Source organism: Excalfactoria chinensis, chromosome 18 (genome assembly GCF_039878825.1).
Source record: "Excalfactoria chinensis isolate bCotChi1 chromosome 18, bCotChi1.hap2, whole genome shotgun sequence".
NCBI classification, from domain to species: domain Eukaryota; kingdom Metazoa; phylum Chordata; class Aves; order Galliformes; family Phasianidae; genus Excalfactoria; species Excalfactoria chinensis.
This window is the reverse complement of record NC_092842.1, coordinates 6,080,893-6,101,574: the sequence shown is the minus strand read 5'-3', so window position 1 is coordinate 6,101,574 and position 20,682 is coordinate 6,080,893. Positions and strand designations below refer to the sequence as shown.

Genomic DNA, 20,682 nt, shown 5'->3' with positions numbered 1-20,682 from the left:
TTTTCCCCCCTGCACATTACAAACGTTCAGCCAGAAATAATGCAAATCTATAGGATAACTCTTAAAGGAATTCTTTACAGCCTGCTCACAGACTGAACCACTGAGTTCCCAGCTATTCCTTTTAATGAACATAACCATCGTCCCTCTGCAAAACCAACACCAGGAGCTGAGAGTGACTTCCCAGCAATCGATTATCCAAAATGACTGTTTACCATTCTATCACACATCCATGCAGAATCCAAACATTTGTTTTTCAAACTACTGACAGAGCCAACCTGCATGCAAAATAATGGCTATGGATAAGCAGATAGTGCCAGTTTTGCAAGCAGTTCCTTCCAATTTCTTTCAGACAGGAGTCTGTTTGGCTCAGATCTATTCCCACAGAGCAGTTCCATCCCACTGCAGTCAGCAATGGGATTTTGGATGGTCAAGCTAAGAAGTTTCCATGTAAGGATGAATCGGGGGCAGCGTGCAACAAGGTGATATGCTACCTTGCAGCCATTGCTTGCAGGCACCCAACTGCCCTCCACAGCCTTGCCCACAGCTCTGGGGTTGCCTGTTGGTGTAGGGACCCATGCAGGTTGTTCATCACTGCCAGGACAGCCCCACAGGCATCATCCCACAAAACTGGCCTTCAGGCCCACTGGAAAACTGCTAACCAATAGTTTGCATTTAGTGGGAGGCATTTCCATAGCATCAGCCTGTCCAGAATTTAAAAAAAAGAAAGAAAGAAAGCCCAGCCCAGGCCTCTGAGAAATGAATGAGACAAAATGAATGGATGTCATTGTCTATCACAATCGGCCAGCACTTAACTAGCAGTTAATAAAGCTGAGAGAAGATGAAACAATGAACAGTTTTGAAATAAGGCCCTTATTTTGTGCCCGGTGTATCGAGCCGCTATTCCCCTTATCCAGCACAACTCCTTGAGCACATCACTGCTCACTCCTCCCAGTTCGCATCCTTTGGGGGTCATTCCCCACCATGCTTGTCCTAAGCAGCCCTGTGCCCAGGCTGGGGGCTCTGCACTTACAGCCAAGCTCCATTTCTCATGCAAAATGAGAAAACAGCAGAGTTTTCCTTGGAGAAGAGAAACAGCCTTGGGGAGAGCGTGTAGACTCTGCAAACTTCACATAAACCCAAATTAGAGAGAGGAAAGGCTGCCAAAGGCTGCCCAGCCTTCAAATTTCTTCTTGTGGTCCTGCAGGCCTGACCACATACTCAAGTTCCCTGTTTTCTTTACTGTTCCATTTAGTGCTGCATTCCCCCCATCCAAGCTCACCTCCTGATGTCACCAAGTGCTGATCACACTGTTCCAAAGTTTCCCCTCTTCATCCAAATCAAATAATCCACTAATAACCAAGCGAGGGGCGAGCTTTTTTTTTTCCCCATACACAAGTTATTCTTCAATGACATATGTGTGAACCATAAGGGATAGCTTAAAAACAGATTCCCCCTTATTACGGGCTGCGGCACAGCACATCGTGGCGTTGCTCTTTTGTGCCTTCCCCCCTCTGCGCCGAGCGTGGCTGTTTCCTGGCTCCGGTTTCACGTTGATTTATTTCCCTTTCGTCTATGGAAAATGAGGAACGAGAGCAGCTTCTGCTCTCTGCGCCGCCCACACAAAGCTGGAGATGCAAACAGCACACGGGGGACTCGCTCGGTGGAAAATAGGCGGTGAAGAAGTGAAGTTGCTGGCTGAAGTGGCACGTTTGAGACCTCAGTGTCAGAGCCACATTGAGCCCCATTGGAGGCTGTCACCGAGATCCTGCTGAGCCCCACATAGGCAGCATAGCCTTGGAGGGTGTGGAACCCAGGAGGCTTTGACTCCAAGCCTACTAATGATGAAGGAGGGAGATGTAAAGGGAAGCAGAGGGCTGGGGAAGGTGGTGAAGGGTCCTCACCTTGGTACACAATAGGAAAAGGCTAGAAAGGAAACCAAAGCAAACATCTAGACGCGGCCATCCATGGTGATGAAAACACACCTCTCACAAAGAGGATGCTTTGCAGTTCTGTCAGACAACTCACAACTATGCTACGAAGGCAATGAGAACCATAGAATCGTAGAATTACCATAGAACCATAGAATCACAGAACAAGCAAATGCTGACCCATGCTGCTTCTTCATGGGTTTCCTTCCTGTCCTCTCCCCTCTGAATGCTTCCTATACTCCAACAAGAAACCCCAGGGGAGCCCTCAGGCAGCTCCAAAGCCCAGGCCTCACTCCACAGAGCATCAGCCTCCCTCTATGGACTCGTACCCACCGCCCAAGGGTGGCTCTTTACTTCTACCAGGGTTTCCTGCTCACAACCCACAGCAGCTGAAGCTCTTTTAAGCACCAAGATACCGAAGCTGCACGCCCCTTGCTTCCATCCCAATTCTTCTTTTCTCATAGCTGGATTAACCTGGAAGTGGAGCTGCTGTTCTCAGCTCTGCTGAAGGGCATTCCATTGGCACCATCACCACCATGAGGTTTTACCCTGGCCCTCCCTGCTGAGGTGGCTCAGGATCAAGGGGTTTTGTCTACACAGAGGCTTTTAATCAGCACTTGGAATGTTTTCTGCCCCAAGAGGTAACTACAGAATCCAGGTTTTATGGATTAAGGGGAATAGGGGAAAATTGACCTGGCTGCCAAAGTTATCTCAGGATGTAAGTGGGATTACATGCTTAGCCATGGGGATATCTGCTGACACGCTCAGAATTTAACTTAACACCAAATTTTGGTTGGGAAAGAATTTTCCAGTGCTTGGCAGGCAGTGGTTACCAAACGATGGAGAGCTGCATGGGTCACATCTGCTGGGACCACCCGAGGAGGAAACTTTTGTGCAGGTTCCCATTGCTGCTTCCCAACACTCCTGCAAATGTGCTCCACACTGCTCAGTACGGAGCTGGAAACAGAGAGCAGAGATATGGCGCACATGTATTCCTAACCCTTCCCATCTTTACGCCTTTTCCTTCCTCCAGGAAGACAGGACTGCCTGCCCACTGCATTCAAACACCTCTCTTCTCCCACCTTAAATTCACCATTCCAAAGCCTTGTGTTTAAAGGCATCATCCTGCTCAGCTCCCCTAACAGAGCTAACTGGGCACCTGCCAAGCTTTTCACCCCCCCAAAAAGAGGAATTGGGTTGTGCTACCCCATGGCCTCTGTGCATACAGATGTGACTCTCAGCCCAGAAATGAGGTTACCTGAACAAACCTGTTACAGACCAGGGATGGCTGAGCATCACAGCTCAGATTTCAGCATTCTGAGTGGCAAGTTGGAAAAGGGTATCTGCAAATTATGTTTACATTTGCTTATGCAAGGCATCAAAGCCCCAGGAAAACCATGCTGTGTTTGCAGACATTCCACAGCAGAAAACAGTGCACAAATGTAATATTCACCACCAATTCTCTCGTCTCCTCACACATTTCGCTTCAGTGACCTGAGCACTGTTTGTTCAAACAGGTTCTGACCTCCTGAACCATGGCCAGTATGTGGCTACGTGGGGAGAACAATGAGCCCACGGTGAGAGGCTTTTTTCCGTGTTCTTGGAGGGAATAGAAAACACACATACACACACACACAAAGTACACAAATCCCATCCAACACTCTGCACAACTCATTAGGAATACCCTCTTCCAGCTCCCATCCCCAGGGCGATATATTTATGGTGAACACATACAATTCGATCCTGCTCGGCTCTGTGGAAGTAAGCAGTACACCTGCACACCGGGGATGTCTGGAGCAGGCTAGGATTTTCCTTTGGGCTTTGGCAAGCAGCCCAGACTGCCTCAAAAAAAAAATAAAATAGAAGAAAATAAGAAGGGCCTCACCGTGAGCAAAGAACATGTGTTTCATTTGTTCGTACCTAAATGACAAGGGAATGAACACCAAGTCAACTAAGAGAGGCTCTCAGTTAGGGGACAATTTTCTTTGCCTTAAGGAAATGACAGATTGTTGACCCCCCCCTCATCCTTAAAGTAGGGTCCTGCAAAGGGAGGACAATGGAAATAAAGCCCTAAGTTGCAAAGAAACCTCAGTTTGAGCACTGCTGGGTCAGTAAGGACATGAGCACAGCCCCTGCCTGAGCAGCACACTGCAGAGCTTGGTGCCTGTCTCCCTGCTCCTCCAGGCACCAGTTTGGCTCCATCGAGCCTGCACTTCCTCTAACCATTTGCTGCAACCATGCAAAGCAGGCTTTTTGTATGTGGAAGAGAATGGCTGCCTGTCCACAGACCTCGGTGCCAAAAATTCACTTATGCAAATAAAACTAATTGGTGTGACCTCCCACACTGAACAAGGTTTCCAAATTAGCAGAGAAGGGGAAACATGCACTGATTTGGGCCAGTGGCACACCATGGCTCTTCGTTGCTCTCAGTAATGGCTTTTACATATTGTGCAGCAATGCTGCCAGCAAAGCTCAGCTGGAAACTTCTCTCCAATAGCATGAGTATTTGGCTTTCCCCCCATGCTCGAGGTGAAGAAAATCTTTCCCAGTCTCCCAACGTGTCCATCTGCTCTCATGTAATGTCTCCCACATCCCAGGTCCTCTTTTCGGCTTCTCTGTGGCTCCCAGCAGGCACCCATGACCCTCACACCACTGGGAGCCCTGGTGTGATGTCACTGGAGCGGAGCAGGTTTCCAGCATTACATCACCCGTCTGGGCTCTGCAATCAGCCCTCTGCACCTCAGAGTTTCCACGGAAGAACCGAGCCCCCTTCTCTTCCCTCCCACCAGCCAACAGGGGAAGTGAGCTACAAAGGAATCCATCGGCTGAAAGAGTAATGAGGAGGCTCCAAACAGCATCCATCACGTGTAACGAGCCTGCCTCATCGCTGCCTGCCAGCATTTAGATACAAAACCTCTGCCAGGTGAGCGCCAGGAACAGACAGAACTCTGCTCCCCAAGCCCTTCAATCCCTGCAGTGGTTGGAAATTATACTGAAGGATGAGCTTCGCCTTCCAGAGACCACTCCGTTCCCCTTGTTAGCTGTCTGAACTGCTTACTGCTCTCTGCAGGAGGGTCTCCAGGCCAGGGGGAGTTGGGCCATAGCCCTCCTGTCCAGTCTGCTGTGGCCCAAAGGACAGCAGTGATGAAGAGCCCTCCGTCACTTGGCCGTGGCACATTGGCCACTGTCCTGGAGCAGGCAAGGAAGCCAAGAGGTCCCCTATCCAGAACGGGACCTCTGCCCTTCATTTACAAAAGTTATTACTAATAGTTTTTAATGACTGCTAATTGCTCCATCTCTTCAGCACCTGCCACGCTCTGCCAGCAAAACCACAAAGAAGGACCCCTCCAGAAATTCCTCCAGTTGGATCTCCTGCCATTTACATAACACTGCTACCCTGTTTCAACACCTGGGCACAACTGCAAATTGAGTATCGCTGCACTACCTCCGTACAGCCAGCATTTCAGATGCTCAGCTATCCAAAACCAGTTAATTACACGTTAATCAACCAGTAAGAGCAACGCATTGCCTTGAAGCTAGCATCCAATGGTACCCATGCCAAGGATAAGCCCGTGCCATCAAGCCTTGTGCTACTCTGGCTACAAAAGCAGGCCTTGGCTCAGGCAACTGCATGAAGCGATGCCATACAGTTTCCCAGGCCTGGGTGTGTATCTTGGCTGGATTAAAAGTTACATGATGCACTGCATTGCTGTTAAGCATCAATAAAAACACTTTTATGGTCTGTTTGAACTATAAATCACATCTCTCCTTGCACTGGATGCAATCATCAGCCAGAAGGCATGAGATACCAGCAAACTCCAGTAATGACCTACACATGACAAGCACACAGTGTCTTTTACAGCTAAAGAAATGGAATTTATCACTTCCAATAAACAAAAAGAACTAAAACGGTAACGATGCCGCTTTATTAGCCTTAATTACGAAATACACATCATGACAGGCAACCCTGACCCAGTCACAAAGCCTGACTGCAGTCCAGGTGCCTGAGCCACCAATTACCCAGAATATCTCAGCAAGAAAAAAGAGGCATCTGGACAAAGCACATGCAAACAATTAATCCAGTGTTTCCACCCAAACAACTTCACTCTCCTTACAGGGACCTGACAGATAGGGATCATAAGGAACGGTGCCACTTTAGGGATGAGAATAAACCACCTTAAGCACAGGCTGCAACTCTCACAGGCTGCTTTGCAGTTCTCCTGCATGCACTCGCGGACACACTGATAAAACCAGATGACGTCCCTGGGCACCTGGGTAAGACAATCCCATGCACGAGAATTGCCAACCCGAGCCAAGTATCACGTTGGGGTTTTGATTAAACTGACTGCATCGCTTGGCCTCTGGCACAAAAATCTCACCATTAATTGCAAAGCCATCCGGAGGCAAAAGCTTCAGCAGTTGCAGACATATTCTAGGCAGCACTGCTATTCTGGAAGAGCCTAGCGCTGTGATTCGATCCATATGTCTCAAGTGCACCATTTCACTAAAGAGGATCCCTTTGGAAAGAAAGAAAAAACAAAAACACACACACAAAAAAAAAACCAACCCAAACCCAGAAGAAATGACGAGAAAACCAGCAACTGAATGGAGAATTATTAGGAGACTGGGGAAAGCTACAGACATCTTCAATAAAAAACCTTAATGCTGGCTCAGGACGTTTCATTTTCCATCATCTCACACCACAGTATAAGCTGGTGGTGTAAAACATCGACTCTTTGCACTCCCTGAAAGGCTCTACAGCAAAAGAGGTGAAATCAGATTTGGCAGGGCCAGGAAAGCAGGCAGCCAGAACTGTAAATTAACTTCTTTCAGCAGTCTGCCGAGGCAGGGAAAAGTACACGGGAGCGCGAGTCTGCAGCGCATCTCGACAGAGAAATCCAGGTTAGTATATGAGCCTAATTAATTCTAAGAGTGTTTTTTGAAGGTTGACAAGAACTTAAGCATGAGATTTGCCCAGTTCCTTCCTGCCCCAGACCGTGCAGGATGCAGCTCCTGGTTCAAGGATGCTGGGGACCTTGCTGCTTCTCTTTGATAAGCGCTCCCAGCTGCACCAGCACCTCGTGCATCTTGCTCTTGCACAAAAGGGCCTAGGCATGAAGGATATTTGGAGCTGATGCCCTCCCCCACGAGGTGAGAAAGCCTGCAGACTTTGCAGTTACCACCAGCCTGACTTTCCCAAAAGCCCACTGTATCAGTAGCACAGTTATCCTCCTGCAGGAGCAGACAGAGGCTATTTGACACGTTAACAGCGCATCCGCCTGCAAAAGCGAGCCCTAAATCTGTCCTCCAACACCAGAAAAAATACAGTAAGGTGCATTTGTGTGGACAGAAAGACTATTTTCTGTGGTGCACCTTTTGCTAAAGCAAAATTTATTGATCCAATCTTGCAACCTTGGAGGCAACTGGAAAAGAAATAACGTTCAGAAAAGGTAAAGCTAAGAGCTTTCTCCAGAGCGAGAAATGCTAAATCCAAGGGCACAGGGAAGGAGAAAGCCATGAGGACAGTGAAATGAAATCTGGGATTATCAACTCCAGTGATAATTGCTTTTGTCTAAGTGTAAACAAGGCAGGAGATGAAAAGAGAGCTGGCATTTCAAGCCAAGCAGCAAAAACGTCTCAGCTGAGAGCACTGAAGCGTTCGGTGCCCTAAGAGCAGCCCCAGCGCTCCTTCCCTTCCTGATTCCTTCTTTCTCTGGTGGTCTTCAAACACAAACAAAGATCAACAAAAACACAAAGGAGAAGAGAGCGTAAGTGCCATCCTTTTAGCACTATACCCTGTGTCTCATCCCAGGCCAGCACTCGGCTTAAGCAGAGAGCAGATGTTTCTGCCAGCCCTCAGCTTCCTTGCATTGGCAGAAAGGTACACGCAGGTGTCTGGGAGACCCTCTCACTTCACACCTTGTTTGGCAGCATCAAAAGAAACCATTTGATTTTACAGTACCAACTGGACCAATAAGACACAGTTATGGTACTCAGCTGCACAAAATAAGCTCCTCTCATTCCCTGAGAAGCCAACCTTAAGCAAGCAGCGTGCACACTGAACTTTTCTACTCATGGGAAAACTCATTTCATCTACACCAGCACCAGCCATTGTTCCACTATTATTAGTTGAGGATCAAAATGCCACTCTCCTCTAATGGGACAGTCCCCCCAAAAGTTCAGTGGCTGAACCACAAGCAATTCAGCAGGACTATGGAAGGTAAGACACACCTGGGACCTGCATGCTGTTCATCAGCTCATTTCTGAGTGTGCTGGGCTGAGCAGTAGAACAGGGCCGGGTCCCACGCTGCTGCAGAAAATGAGCTTCTGTGGGTTTACATGAGATGCTTCAACACAGCACTGCAGAGGCTGTGAGTTCACCTCACCCAGCCGTGGAGGCAATGGGTACCTGCCTCAGACATTATGCAGCACTTTCCATTCATAAAGAACCTCCAGCTGCAGGTTATGGGATTTCTTTGTTCACTGCTATAATACAAACACTTCTGGGATTGAAACACAGCACCAGTGACCTTACCGAGCCAGGACCTGAACTTCGGTTCAACCCACATCTGCTAAACCAGACCTTCTTCAGCTCAGGCTTCCATTCCCCAGGACCACCTCCGTGTTGAGCTGGAAAAGCCATCCCATGGGAGATGCTGTTCCCAGAGTCCATGGATGCAGCAGTCAAATGGGTTAAATGAGCAGCACGCTTTTTGCACTACACACAAAGCCTTGTGGGACTCTGGCTTGGCACTGACATCCCCCAAACCCAGCAGCGAGCTGTGCATGGAGCACAAGTTACCTGTCAAGGGCGTCTTCTGTGGGCAACCTCCCATGAAAGCCCACAGAGCATCCAAACAACCTGGGTGAGGAGCAGAGCACCAAGAGGGATCACCACCCAGCAACATCACAGCAAAGCTCTGGAACAGCCCCCCCAGGTTTGGTGCTCAGCCTTTTGGTGACAAGGAGACCGCTAGGAATTTGCATTCTAACATATCCAAACTGCAAAAGAAACTGCTAATCCTTCTAGCAACGAGACACATCCACGTGCCTTCTGACCTCCTCCCAGTGCTGCCATAGCCGCAGGAGCGCCGCTCACTGCAGCCTGCGTGCCAAGAGTTTCTCCCACCCCGTGGGCTATTTCTTTGCTCTCTCCCCCCTGCAAAAGGCCTTTGCAGTCTCACAACAGCAACCTCTCACTCACAGCTTGACGCCAGCCGCTGCTGCCCAAGCCTGTCCTGACATTTGTACACTTCTGTTGCAAACAACAGCTCGGCACAAAACTTAACTTGTACAACCCAGGCTCTCAGTTTGGCCCTTCTTCAAACCCACCCGGAGTTCCCAGAGCCTCACAGAGACCCACTCAGCCTCCCAGCTAATTGCATTTTAATGAGAGGAAGTAGTTTTTCCACCAGGAGAACGCTGCGCTACAGAAATGTTTTCAACCATCCCCCCTCCTCCCCAGTCCCTTCTGCCAGGCTGAGTCCTGCAGTAGAACACAAGTGAGGGCATCACTGTCCTCGCACCCAAGTGACCAACACAGCGCAGCTGCTTTGCTGTGACCCCTGTTTAAATAATTATGACTTTCCAAACAAGAAGCAATGGGGTTTTTATTTGGTTTCAAGACCTGCCCGGGGTTCAGACGGATGGGAATTCCCACTACTTAGTGCTCTCGCTGATCCCAACTGAGACAAAGCCTGCCTAAGCCCTCCCAGCCGCTGCCTTCCATCCCACAGCACCCAATGGGCTGGAGAAACTTCCACAGTGGGGACAGACACACAGCCAGGCTGCAAACACACTGGGCAGCACAGCAGCAGCAAGCCAAGGCTGGCAGGGCAGCTGCCTGCAGGACAGCAGCAACTTCAGCCTATGGCTCAGCCTAGAAGCAATCCAGAATGCACAGCATTCCAATCACTTGCACCCCTTTTCCCATTGTCCTGAGCCACAGTTCTCCCCACACACTTTCTGCTTAGGCGTGCAGATTGCAGAGAAGAAAGGAGGGCCGAAAGGAAATTGAGTTGCTGAGATATGGAGGAAATTAGTTTATAGTCCACTGCCTTCATGAAAACTATTAATTATGTTCAGTTTAAAGCTGCTGGTATCTTGATTAGTGTGTGTGAGAGAGCATATGTTGAAAACCCTCTTTGTTTGATGAGGATGACAAGAGGAAAGGACAAATTCCAGTACTGGAAAGCTTGCTTCCCTCCTCCCCCCCTCCCTCCAAAGCTTATACTGATGCTTTACAACATAGATGTGCAGTATACAAGATAAAATAAATAAACAAACTTGCTAATTGTTCACATCTGGTCAAATTACCAGAACCGTTTCTCAGCAAGTTCCCAAAACAACCCCCATAACTGCACTGTGCACCCAGGGCTGATGGCAGGGCAGCAGCCTCCAGCAAAGGGGAACCATTGCTCTATTGTACATCACCTCCCAGGACCTAAGAGGGGTCCACTGAGCACAGCCCTCTCCCTCAATAGAAATAATTCAGCTTGGAGTATTTCTTTTACAGGAAGGAAGAAATGGTCCTCACCAAACAGCAGCATTTATTGGTTTGGATGCAACACCCATTTCTGCACACAGATCTCCCAGACCCCAGCAGGTCCCCAGTGGAGCTCACCTCTTTAGGTAACAGCTCCACTTAAAATACAGCAACCAGTGCAACACTTTTGGCAGCACATTCAATGCTTGCGAGACGCTCCAGCACCCGTTAAACCCAGCTTTTACTTTCTATTTTAATTGTCAGCCTTCCCAGGGATTGCCTATTCATTTAATGCAATGTAGAAACTCAGTGCTAGCTCCCTAACTGGGATTTTGGCAGCAATCCTCAGTTCTTGCATCCCTGCTCTGTTTGTTGGTAATGTTACTGCAACTCTCCCTCCAAGTGACAGCACTATACAGGCAGGAGCTGGCCTGGCTGCAGCTCTAATTATCCCCCAAATAGATGCTTCCTATCCCTTTGCTGGGCTGGGAGGCCCATGGGATACAGCACTTCCTCTGTGCGAGTGCAATAAATAAGGAGGTAGGGAAGTCAACAGGCTTTGGTTTACACTCCATTGCACCGGCGCTGATTTCAGGGAAGCAATTCTAGCTTGCAAGCAAGATGAGAGACAAGATTACTGTACACATAAAAGCCTCAGAAGAACAGCAGAGCACAGAAGCTGAGATTGCTAGCAAAATGCACGTATTCAACTAGCTGCCGAACTATGGGAAAAGAACTGCTACCATATGTACCTCGTCTATAAATAAGCCCGTATCTCTTCGCTTAAATCATAGGAGCTCATGGGAACATTCCACCCATCGTGATTTGGGGTTGCATTTGAAAAAGCAGTCACTGTGTGGGAGGTGACGGGGCTGCCAAACAAGCTGGCGAGGAGACTCCTTGAGTCACAGTGCAAGGAACCAGGAATCAATGACCAACGCATGGGAAATGAGCAGATTCCTATGGACTTTGAGAGAACTGATTTGCAAGAGAGACTCCCCTGTTTACTGCCCCTCAGATAGGGTTTAAATCATAACACAGGGATAAATGAAGTCCTGCTACTTCCAGAAGCAGAGCCTTTAACATCAACACAGAGCACAAGAGCTACAGACCCATAGAAGGGAGATTCTCCAGCAGCCAACCTGGCCCATTGCTTACATCAATACTCCAGGAAGCATTTCCCTAGTTAGAACACAGTCTCTAAGAAACTAAGCTACATATTAAAGGATTCCATGCAAAAATCCAATATAAGTTTCAAAAAGGAGCTGTCAATCCCTCAAAACCAAAACCCAGCTCTATGGAACATCTCTGGAGCAGCTCATCATCATTGACTTACCTCAAAGACTTCCTCATCTAATATCCTCGTTCCAAATACAATGATGCCATTGACGTCAATGATGGGATGGTCACTTCGATCCAAGAACTTGGTTATTTTCTTTTTACAGTCCAAAATCAAGGTGACGTTTTTCTTCTGTACGCTGATGGCCACCCTGTGCCACCTGGAAGAATGCAGCCCACAGATGTTACACAGAGCTCCGGTCTTTCAAGAGCAAGCCAATGATTGCAATAACAATGAAACCCTCGTCAAAACTCTCCTGCAAACCTTCATGCCAGCTATTATCTGCAAATGAATGAAAATCAGCTTAGGGCAGACTCTACGTGAGTCATTGGAAAGAGAAATGACTGTGTTGGCAGATGCCATTTGCTTTTCAACCCTCCAAAATAGCTTGGAGAGAGCCTGCTCTTGTTTCAGTGAGGGGCAGAGAAGGGAAAAATACCCTGATAACTCCCTGGCTAACCCTTCTTCCACACTCCTTATGTCCTGTGAAGGATCGATAGGGGATTTTTACTGACAAGAGTTCCCTTTGGATTCCTCATAACAGAAGCCAACAACAGTGCTATCCCCCATAAGCATTAACACAGTTTGCACTAACTGGTACAGGGTTCACCTTTTTCATACGCAGTGTTTGTCTGCCAAAGGGTTCAAAAATGGGATGTACGTATATACATTTGTATGACTCCAATTTTACACAACACATGCTGGTACTGTTATAAACAAAGTACTGTTTGTTCCTTTGTGCACAAAATTTCACTTACTTGCCATCTGCTAGGTTAATGCCTCTAAAGAGAGGATAGTCTTCTGGGCCTGGCTTTCCTGTATGGTCTTCATACAGGAATACAGGAGATCTACCCATCTCCACACCAATTTGCTGGATCCCTTGCTCATTGTAAATTGAGATCAAGAAGGACTGACCTCCTTTCTTCGCTTTTACAGTGGTTAAAATGGAGAAGTCCTCTGGGAATGGGGAAGCTGGAGTGGAAAAGCAAAGAGGTTAGTCAGGTTTCCTTGACAATGAATCCCTACAGGAACAATGGGTTGCCCAATGATCACTGATCGTTCACCCCTCCAGATGTGTGTACATCAGCATCTCCAAAAGCACACATTGGGAAATTGCTGCCAGTCAATGATCCATCTTTTCCCCCCGAAGCCTACTAAGGTATAGGGTTGAAACTTAAAGCAGATTGCACCTGCAAAGCCAGAGCAGGGCAGTGCCTCTCAAGGGCTACCACTAGTTCTAGTGGCACAGAACTGAGCATCACTGAGGATCTCTCATTAATTATCAGAAAGCCTTTCTCCAGCCCTCGCTGCACTGCCACAGAGCCAAAAGCCACTCCGTATTTCAGCTTGCAGCACAGCACAGTTCAAGGTCTTCTAGGGTGAGAATACAATGCTAGGAAAGCAGAAGCTCTAAAAAAGCTGTTATTGATCAAATCTATTATTTGCACCAAACCTCTCCTCAATGTGTCCTGGAGAATTAAGGCGAAAACTTCCTTTATTTCATTTATCACACCATCTCCAAATCAACTTAATACATCAGAAAGATGGAGGGAGCTAAGTGTTCCATGCCAGTTAGGCAAATAAAACTCTTCAATACTGTGTGTAAAGACGTAAGGGAATTGCATCAGGTTTCATCTATTCCAGGCTCAGAACAGAGCATTCTGTGGCTTTGGCTTTCAGGGCTGGTAGAGGGAGGAAAAAAAAACCTATATCTGCAAGCAGAAATAAATCTGGCAAACAGCAGGAAACGCTGGTTTGTCTGCATATTGAGCAGCTCACAAGTTTCCATGACTTCTCTCCACTCAGGAAAGCAGACTGCTCTGATCTCAGGTGATATCTTTCCATTTTTGTATGGGAAAGGTCTCTCCCCTGCAACTCTGAGCTGATGAACTCCAAGTTTCAAGTGGGCACAAACATCGCCAAGTCATGCCCTGCGCACGACGCATCTCCTTGGCTTGTATTTTCTCTGCCATTCATCCAGAACCATGGCAAACGGAAAAGCTTGGATGCACATGCTGAAGAGGAGGTCTTAAAAACTCCAGATGCATTAGCAAAGGAGTTTGTTTGATCAAATTCTGGTGGATGACGGGACCTAGAAAAAAATGAGGGTACCCTACAAGGCATAACCTCATTTCAGCAGTGTGAGACGTGCGGAGTATCTTTCCTCCAAGGTCCAGGCTTTCACAACAAGGATTGCATTGTACTGCTGGGTATCTGCTTGGGAAATCTTATACCAAGCACAGCAAAGTGGGGCAGCCCTGCCATGGGCAGCAGGGTATGTGTGTGTGTGACCATCTGCGTGCGGCAGGGCGCAGCGAAGGGAACAACAATAGAGCATTTTTCAACTGCAGATTCGCAGCCATATAAACCACAAAAAAAAACTGTCAAGCTCAGTGCCCAAAAGCTTCCAGTAGGTTTCCTCTGCCCCCACAGGCTTTTCTTAGATGGTATCCCAGCGGTACATAAGGGATTCTGACTTGAGTATGGGGGCGTAAGCAGGGAATTCTTCTCACTACAGCACAGCTCGCAAGTTCAAAAGGAAAGAGGCCATGAAATCACTCTTTTCTTCTGCCTGGGAATTACTCAAACTTTATTAACCACTCCTGCAAGTGGATTTAGCCCTCCAGCAGAAGACTGCACTGCAGAGCAATGGAGGAGGCAGGAGAAGGCACGCAAATAGTGCAAATGGGGCACCAAGTGGGCACCTGGGGACACCTGCACAGATACAGAGCCAGCATTCCAGTTAGACCACATTTGTAAAGAAGCAGAAGGCATCTTCTGAACAGAGGACTCAGTCAATAAGCCAGTGCTGTGGTTATGATAGCCAGATTTTCCTCCTAGGACACAGACAAATCTGGCAAAGGCAGGCATCTGATCTTGGTGCCTCCCCTAGGATGAACTGAGCTTTATCTCCCTCCTGCTGAATATACACAAATCCTCCTGTAGTGTTCAATCAAGACCATACGCCTTCCTGGTTCCAATTACAGCCTAGAGTTTGGGGCCTTTTATGTAAAATAGTTCATGTCCAAAATTTCATTATGAATCCACAATACAGTACCTTTCAACTTGAGCAAGCTGCCAACTCATTAAAAAGCTGCTTTTAATTCTCTTTTTTTTTCATTATTATTAAAACGTCTCCATGGTGACACGAGTTTCTCAACCCAAATAACCATAACAGATGAATTATAGCTGACATTACTGTTACTGCTCTGCTGTCCTGGCAAAATAACAATGCCTTCACTGTCACAGAAGTGACCCAGGCTATTGAACGATGTATGAAAACACATCCACATGGACAATATATACATGACAATAAATACATGGAGCACATAGAAACTGTTCCAAATCCCCTTAAAGACAAGGAAGTCATCCCCAACGAGGGGTTTGGGAGTAAGTCTTCATTTTCAGTCCACTCAAGTGAGCTCATTGCACATCCTTCTCTCCTCCCAACAGCCCTGCACTAATGCTGAGTTTGGCTCACTGTGGCTTTTTTATTTTTACCTTCAGACCAAAGCCTTTCAAATTATCCACATCCTGAAAAGCAGCAAAGGGTTCAGACCCCCATTCTGTAGATTGATCCATGGGGAGAGCCAGCACTGCTGCTCCAACAGCCAACACTGAGGTGTAGGGTGGGCACAGGGGTGGCACGTCCCCAACACCCACTGCTTCACATGAGCAGCTGGCATCTACAGCGTGTTCTGCTGCACACAGAGCAGCAACAGGCCCAGCTTCTTCTTTCCTGAGCACTGGGACCAAGGATGGCAGGCTCTCATGCAAGCTCAGCCTTTGAAACACAGACACCAGGGATGCTTTCGTAGTGCTGGTGCTGCTGGTGTAACAGAGGGGCCTGGCAAAGTCCTGAGTCTATCCAGGAAGGACTGGAATGCTTTAGCCATATAACACCAAAAAAAATGCCCATCAAAAACAAAGAGCTGATCGAGTTCCCAGTACAACCACAGAGCAGAACTGTTGTGCAAGATGGTGCCATTCCCATAGCCACTTCTCAGAGCAGAACAGCTTTTTGGTGGTGTCACCAAGCTCCGGCCTCATTCTTCATCTGAGAAAACTTCCAGTTTTGAAACGGATGGAGATGACTATTTGAGTTATAATAGAGATTCTTCAGCTCTTAAATACATACACATGCATACATGCAGACACCCACAAGCAGCACAGAGAAGGCAGAATTTGCTAAAAGAATGCAAATGACATTCTGCTGGCTGCCACTGAAAAGCCTGCCTTCTCTTGCCTCCACTGGAAGAGCACGGTTTTGTGGGGAAGCAGAACTTATTCATGGAGCAAGGACAACGAGCATCTCAGCAGATTTTCTCACTCTTGTGGGTTTGAAAAACAGACAGGCTTTATATATATATATCTTGCTTCGCTGGCGGTGGCTGCAGAAGCAGAATGCAAAGCCCATAAAATTACCATCTTAGAAAAACACCAACTTCTAATTAGCACAAAATATTATGCCCTGTGTATGTTTGCCTGTGGTGCTCAAAAGCAGAGAGGGCAGGTTATTCCGCGACACATGAAGTCACCAAAGCCACATCTTCCTTAATACACTGCACTGCAAGCACTTTGATGCCTTTACCTCCCCTCTCTCACTCATCTGGTGGTGTGAGCTCAAGTCACAGCTCGTTATGGGGATGTACTGAGCAAACAGCTGTGGATCTGATGGAAAACAGCAGGGGTTCTCTGCTCTGCTCTTCCCATCTCCTGAGCAAGCAGATCAGATTATTTCATAAGCGTCCAGAGAGAGGTAGAGCTATTTCAATTGCCCCATGGCTATCCAGTGGAAGGGATTGAGAAGCTGCCCGATGACATCAAAGAAACACCATCTGCACCTCACCAGTGAAAAACAGCAGATGCAAGCCAAGAACTCAGAGGATGTCCAAACAGCGAGATGAGTCTCATGTGATATGGAGTTATCCAATGCAACCGTGGTTCAGGTCTTCATGCTCTTGGGTTGAACTCCCTGAAGCAGCGGCAGCCAATCTTTGCTAAATTGGTCAGAAGTCACTACTTTTCTGCTTTCTGCACCAAAAAAAGGCAGTCAGACAAGACCTCACAGTGGCTCCAGCAACCACTGGGAAGCTCTTAAATCCACCCTGTTCCAAACTGGAAACGTTTCCTCAAAGCAGCACTCTTCAAGGGCTCTGTAAACTCCTGTGTCTTTGTGGCTTGCTCTAATGAACCTCCAGCCTCTTCAAACAAGCTTCTTGGGACATCTGTTCTTGTGGGGCAGCCCATTCTTTTTTATGGCGCTTATTTGTGTTATGAGACACCACAGCCACAGAATAGGCTCCTACTGTGCCTGGCACTCTACAAACGCAGAGCACAACGCGGTCTCCTCTCCTTTGCATCTTCCAAGTCTCTCCCAGCTGGATGTCACTGTGTGATAATGAGACAGCACAAACTTTCTAATATAGGAGGGAACATATGTGGAGGCATTGGCTACATCTCCCTCGATGAAACCTGTCACTACATGCAAATGGCAATGACAAAAGAACTCAGTGCTGCGTTTGACGGTTGTGAGTTTGCAACCCGCCCCCTAAAACAGCAGATTCACTCATTCTCTGCCAAGGGAGCAGACATAGAGAATAGGAAGGAACTGTGCAGTGCCCTGTATGTGGCTAGAGAAGCTGAGAAGTATCAGGTAGTTCTACACAGCTAACACAAAAAGCTGCAGACTTACCAGGATACAGCTGCTTTGTCGGAGCGCTGAGCTGAGCATCTTTTGTTACTCTGTAAGCAACATCTGCTTCTTTCGAAGACCTTCTGCTTGTGCAAAACCCTGTTGTTCTTGTGATACCATCAGGTAAATTGTGAAAATCTAATACCTTCAAGAGGTCTGCAGGTTCAGCTGCAAAAAGAAGAGCAGAGAACAGGAATTAACGGGCAATGGGGGCCAGCACTTGAAAAGATGCAGATCTTTAGCCCGCGTCACACCAACCCTTCACCAGTTCTAAGTCACAGGTGAAATATGTTTTCAATACATATAGTGTTAGCATCAGCTCTAAAACTAGGACACTGTGCTATCACTGGTCAAAGGCACTACCTCAATGCAGAGGAACAGTCATAGAATGATAGAATGGCCTGGGTTAAAAAGGACCACAACGATCACTCAGTTTCAACCCCCGTGCTGTGTGCAGGGTTGCCAACCACCAGACCAGGCTGCCCAGAGCCACATCCAGCCTGTCCAATGCAGCCAATTGATCAGCTGAGGAAGGAGGATGAACACACCGTGTCATTAGCTGTGGTGCTTATATATTTTGCTGGATGTCTTCCCCCAGTCTCCATCATAGAAATACACCCCTGAGGTTTAAGCATCAGAGAGGAAGTTCACGAGCTCAGAGAAAGGTTTAAAATCAAGAAGGTTCCAGAAGTTTGCTCAGACAAACCTTCCCATTCTTAAGTTAGTCATTTAAAGAAAAATAAGCTTTAAAGCAAATACCAGAGTGAGTATCCCTAAGGATTACACACTTGTACCATGCAAAACAAGCATGGGGCAATTCACACCAGCTGGAATAACAGGTAAACTCATAACCATGCTTAGGGTTATAAACGAGCTGTGGCAGGATCATCCCAGCATGATGTGACACAGTGCTCGTGCTGCTCCTGCAGGCTCATTCAGACCCCCCAGAGGGTTCTGTGCACAGCACCCAGCCCTGCCTGGGGCAAGGCAAGGAGATCTCCCCTTTGGCAAGCATTATCTTGTGTTAACTGCTGCACAAAACGCATACACATGCGGGCAGCAGAACACAAGCTTGATGGAAGGGGAAAAATCTACTTATGCCCTGGCTTTCCAAAAAGCACATTCTGGTTTCTGTGGGAATTCAGGGCATGCAACGAGCCTTCACCTGAGGATGCCCTGAAGCAAGCATACAGGCACAGAACAACAGCATGAAGCAAAAGGCTCCTGGCCTCAGCCCTCCCTGTCCTTAACCACCAGGCTCACATCCTTACAGGGCAGCAGGGAAACCTCTGAGTAGGTAAAGGAGAGGTTCTCACACCCAGCATACCCACGCCAGCAGGGTTACTGAGGTCTCTAGTGATTCAATAATGTGAGTGATCCACCTCGTTAACTTCCTCACCTGGTCTTGCTCACACTGGGAGAGATGGCACCTCCAGAAGTGCAGTAACCAGACCTGATTTTAAATGCTTACAATAAACTGTTTTGAATCCAGATCTGATACTTGCAGATACTTGTGCTATCAGAAAGATGAATCGCCCAACTCAGCAAACCCATGGCAGCACCCAAAGCAAACGCCTGCACGACAACTTCATCTAGCCCTGCCTGCACAATATACTACAGCCATATTCCTTTTGCCCCATGATCCATTCTTTTCCCTGAAGAGCACCATTACTCAGAGCACAAAGGCAGCTGAGCACACTGCAATGTCCCAGGCAATCCCCCTGGGCTGCAGCTTCCACCCGGGTCCCAGAGCATCCCATCACTGCAATGGCCATGAAGGCATCACCATCACCAAAATGGCAAAAAAAACAACCAACAAACAACCACATTAATTAAGAAATAAATGATCTCCAAAAGAACAGGAAGGTAATAACAGGAGAAAGCTTTCAAGGGAGGGAAAAGTAATAATACTATAAAAAGGACCTCGTCTTGGGCTCAAGCATTCACCAGAAAGACCAAAGGAAAGGATTCACAAGGGAACATCCAAAGAGTCTGCACCTTATGCTACTGACTGTATCCATGGGGAAGGGCTACAGCTCACCCATCAGCATTGAACACACACAAAAACCAGCAACGGAAAGAAATACGACGAGCAGATCTATTACAGCAGAAAAAGCTTTGGTTACCAAGATGATCTGCCTAATATTTGCATGGAAAAGTCATGTACATTGTTAGGCAGCTTTAAAAAGTTTCCATAATCCTGAGAAATTGGGTCCTCGCTGGGAGATTACAAACATATGGCAGATCCGAGTCAACGCTGCAGATAATAAACCAGCTGAGAGTCTGGCCCAAGCGGCACACAGCTGTAACGTTTCCTCACGTCTCATTCTTGTTAGACACAGAATATGGATGACATTTGTCTAAGCTGCCTTTACAGCTTGGATCTTTCCACTGCCTTTGACCAAGCTTTGTTTCATGCAGAGATTTCTACATGCTCACAGCACAAGCCGCCTTTAAGCAACTCAACTGCTTATTCCTCCAGCTCTGCTTTCAACCCCCCTCCCTGTGCTCAGAGAGATTCAGATCAGCCAGCTCCCAGCCACCTCCAGAACTTATTTATGGAGAAGAGGGGAAAAAGGCAGAGGCAGGGGGAGGGGATGTGAATTCCAGACTCCTGACATCAGCCGAGCTCCCCAGGCGGCTGCAGGGGATTTGGAGCCGCGCTCATCGTGCTGCTTATAACTGTGCAGTGTACAGGGAAGAAGAGCAGCACGAAGGCACCAGCAGCACGTTTTGCTTGCTGCATGCATTAGAATCACACCGCTTCCAGGCCTCCAGCTGCTGCTTGCAGCCCCCCCACCCACCCTCACCCTCTGTCGTGGCACTCTGTGCTGCACTCCTCCTTTCTGAAGGATGATTTCAGCATCTGCTGCCCCACGCAGATCTCAGGCTCCCAACACAACGTGCAATTCATCTTCGTTTGGAAGACTCCCCGTACTTCTCTAACTATGACAAATGAGCTCAAAGCGAGATGTTCAAGTCTAACAACAATCCTGGGTCAGCAAACAGGAGAGGAAAACCATGGGTCAGAGAGGCAAGGAGCCAACTGAAGCCTTCAGCCCATTCCCACTGCTCTCCAGCACTGCTCTGAGTAGCAGTTCAGCAGCATGGAATCATTCAGCGCTACCCAGAAAGCTGGGATCCACACAGGAGCAGCTCCCATCCGTGCCCAGATAACCACTTGATTTATTTCCCCTTCAGCCAGATCCAAGCACCACAATCTCCTGTTAGGAGC

At 47.7% G+C, this 20,682-nt stretch overlaps 1 protein-coding gene across 2 annotated transcripts in view; it reads right to left on the bottom strand.

Moving 5' to 3' along the window:
- The window catches only part of COL5A1 (collagen type V alpha 1 chain), a 125,191-nt gene that overhangs the window by 81,876 nt on the left and 22,633 nt on the right, over positions 1-20,682 (bottom strand). For both annotated transcript variants that reach the window (XM_072352520.1, XM_072352522.1), the window contains exons 2-4: positions 17,448-17,615; positions 12,511-12,724; positions 11,750-11,912 (exon numbers count right to left, since the gene is read on the bottom strand). In XM_072352520.1, coding sequence (XP_072208621.1) covers positions 11,750-11,912; positions 12,511-12,724; positions 17,448-17,615 — 545 coding nt within the window. The remainder of the gene's footprint in view (positions 1-11,749; positions 11,913-12,510; positions 12,725-17,447; positions 17,616-20,682) is intronic.